The 1840-nt window shown below is 40.9% G+C and overlaps 1 protein-coding gene across 1 annotated transcript in view; it reads left to right on the forward strand.

The window, feature by feature from the left end:
- Window positions 1-561: 561 nt before the first annotated feature.
- Window positions 562-1840, forward strand: part of APBB1IP (amyloid beta (A4) precursor protein-binding, family B, member 1 interacting protein) — a 110168-nt gene continuing 108889 nt past the window's right edge. Inside the window, exon 1 of the mRNA XM_006871657.1 lies at window positions 562-633. Coding sequence (XP_006871719.1) covers window positions 562-633 — 72 coding nt within the window. The remainder of the gene's footprint in view (window positions 634-1840) is intronic.

Below are 1840 nucleotides of genomic sequence, written 5' to 3' on the forward strand. Positions count from 1 at the left end.
TGTCCTACAGTGAGTTGAGGAGCCTGGTGGCAGAGTAGCTAAATGCCCAGTTGCTATAACTGAAAGGTTAGTGGTTCAAACCCACCAGCCACTCCACAGGAGGAAGATATGGCAGTCTGCTTCCATAAAGATTGTTATTGTTAAATGCTGTCAATTCGGTTCCGACCCATGGCAACCTTATATAGGGTTTCTATAAAGATCATAGACTTGAAAACCTTTAAGGGCAGTTCTGCTCCTCAAAGAGTTATAATTTTAGTTTGGAAAAACAGAGTCATGAGTGAGAAATACCAGACCGCTTATTTCTGCTCCAGTTTATTCAATCTGATAGAGAGACTCAGCCTCCCAGTGATTAGGTTCATTCTGAGGCAGTTCCCAGGGTTCAGTTCAACCTTGGACCAAACCAAATTGGAGAGTGGTGAGACTTGGAATTTCAGACTGAAATTCTTCATGTTCTGGATTTCCCTTTCCGTGGATGGAACCCTTGAAGAAAGAAGATGTGATATTTATTGACGAGATCTAGCTTTTATTCAACTGTTTATGTGTGGCTTTCTTTCTTTTTAGATGGGTGAATCCAGTGATGATATAGACCAAATGTTCAGCAATTTGCTGGGAGAGATGGATCTTTTAACGAAGGTAAACTCCCCTTCTTAACTTCCAAATTAGAAAATATTATGATTTTAATAAATTTTATTAAACCATGGGTTAAATAAATAATAAATTATCTGAATCAGCTGTTTTAAAAAAAACAACTTGGAGATTGACAAAATTATGTATTTGTGTTGTAACTGTAACGGTGCTGTGCTGTGGAGTCAATTCTGACTCATAGTGACCCTGTATAGGGTTTCTGAGGCTGTAAATCTTGACAGAAATAGAAAGCCTCATCTTTCTCCCAGGGTGTACCTGATAGACTCAAACTACTTACCTTGTGGTTAGCAGCCCTAAGTGTAACCCACTGTGCTACCAGGGAGCCTGTGACCATGGTAGAGGGGAACTAAAGTCTTTTCCTGAGTATATCCTTTTGAGTTTAGTTAATTCAGTCTGTTAGTCACACACACATTCTGTTAAGGCAGTACTAGTGCTCATCATCATCAAACAGTTGGCCAATGGAGGAATTCTCCTCAAGTGTATCCCACCACTGAACAATTTCCCCAATGGTTACCCTTATAGAGACTAACTAAAAAAAATACATGATCTTTGGTAATGTAAGATTCTTAACCAACCTCTGAGGAACAGCACATTTTAAAGATCCAAGTGGGCATTATTGTGGGCTCCTGATTAGACTGTAGGATGTTAACCCTCTCAAAGGAACATGAAGGCTACTGACTCAGATATCACCCCTTTGTCAGGTAGACCAGAGCCCATTGGCTGCCAACTCAGAGACCACTGACTCAGGCTAATCACACATGCTTTATAGTCTTGTAAGCTTTGCTGTGTCTTACAGTCTTCTCATAAAAACGTCTTTGAATCAGAAAGTAGAGATAATCAATTTCTGCATAAAATATTAGATTAAGAACAACCCAGTGCCCAAGCGCAAGTCAGAGAGAAACAGCAAACAGATCTTTTCAATTCTACCCCACGGTAACCCGAAGGAGGAAATCTCATGATGTTGGGGTGCTCACAGAGTGCTAATCAGAGGCAGTCAGTGGAGGTTTTCTGGGGTCAATAATGATGGGGTTCACCTCGTCCCCTTCCGCTGCTACCTTTCTGCTAACTCTATCCAGTTCTGCATCTGCTTGCTGGAGAAGCTAAACAGGTATTCCATTAAAAATGAGTTGCACAAAACCCCCTTCCAAGAATAAGACTCAATGGGAATACACGCTCGTCACCAATAAGGGGAAGT

This window comes from Chrysochloris asiatica, unplaced genomic scaffold (assembly GCF_000296735.1).
Source record: "Chrysochloris asiatica unplaced genomic scaffold, ChrAsi1.0 scaffold00172, whole genome shotgun sequence".
NCBI classification, from domain to species: domain Eukaryota; kingdom Metazoa; phylum Chordata; class Mammalia; order Afrosoricida; family Chrysochloridae; genus Chrysochloris; species Chrysochloris asiatica.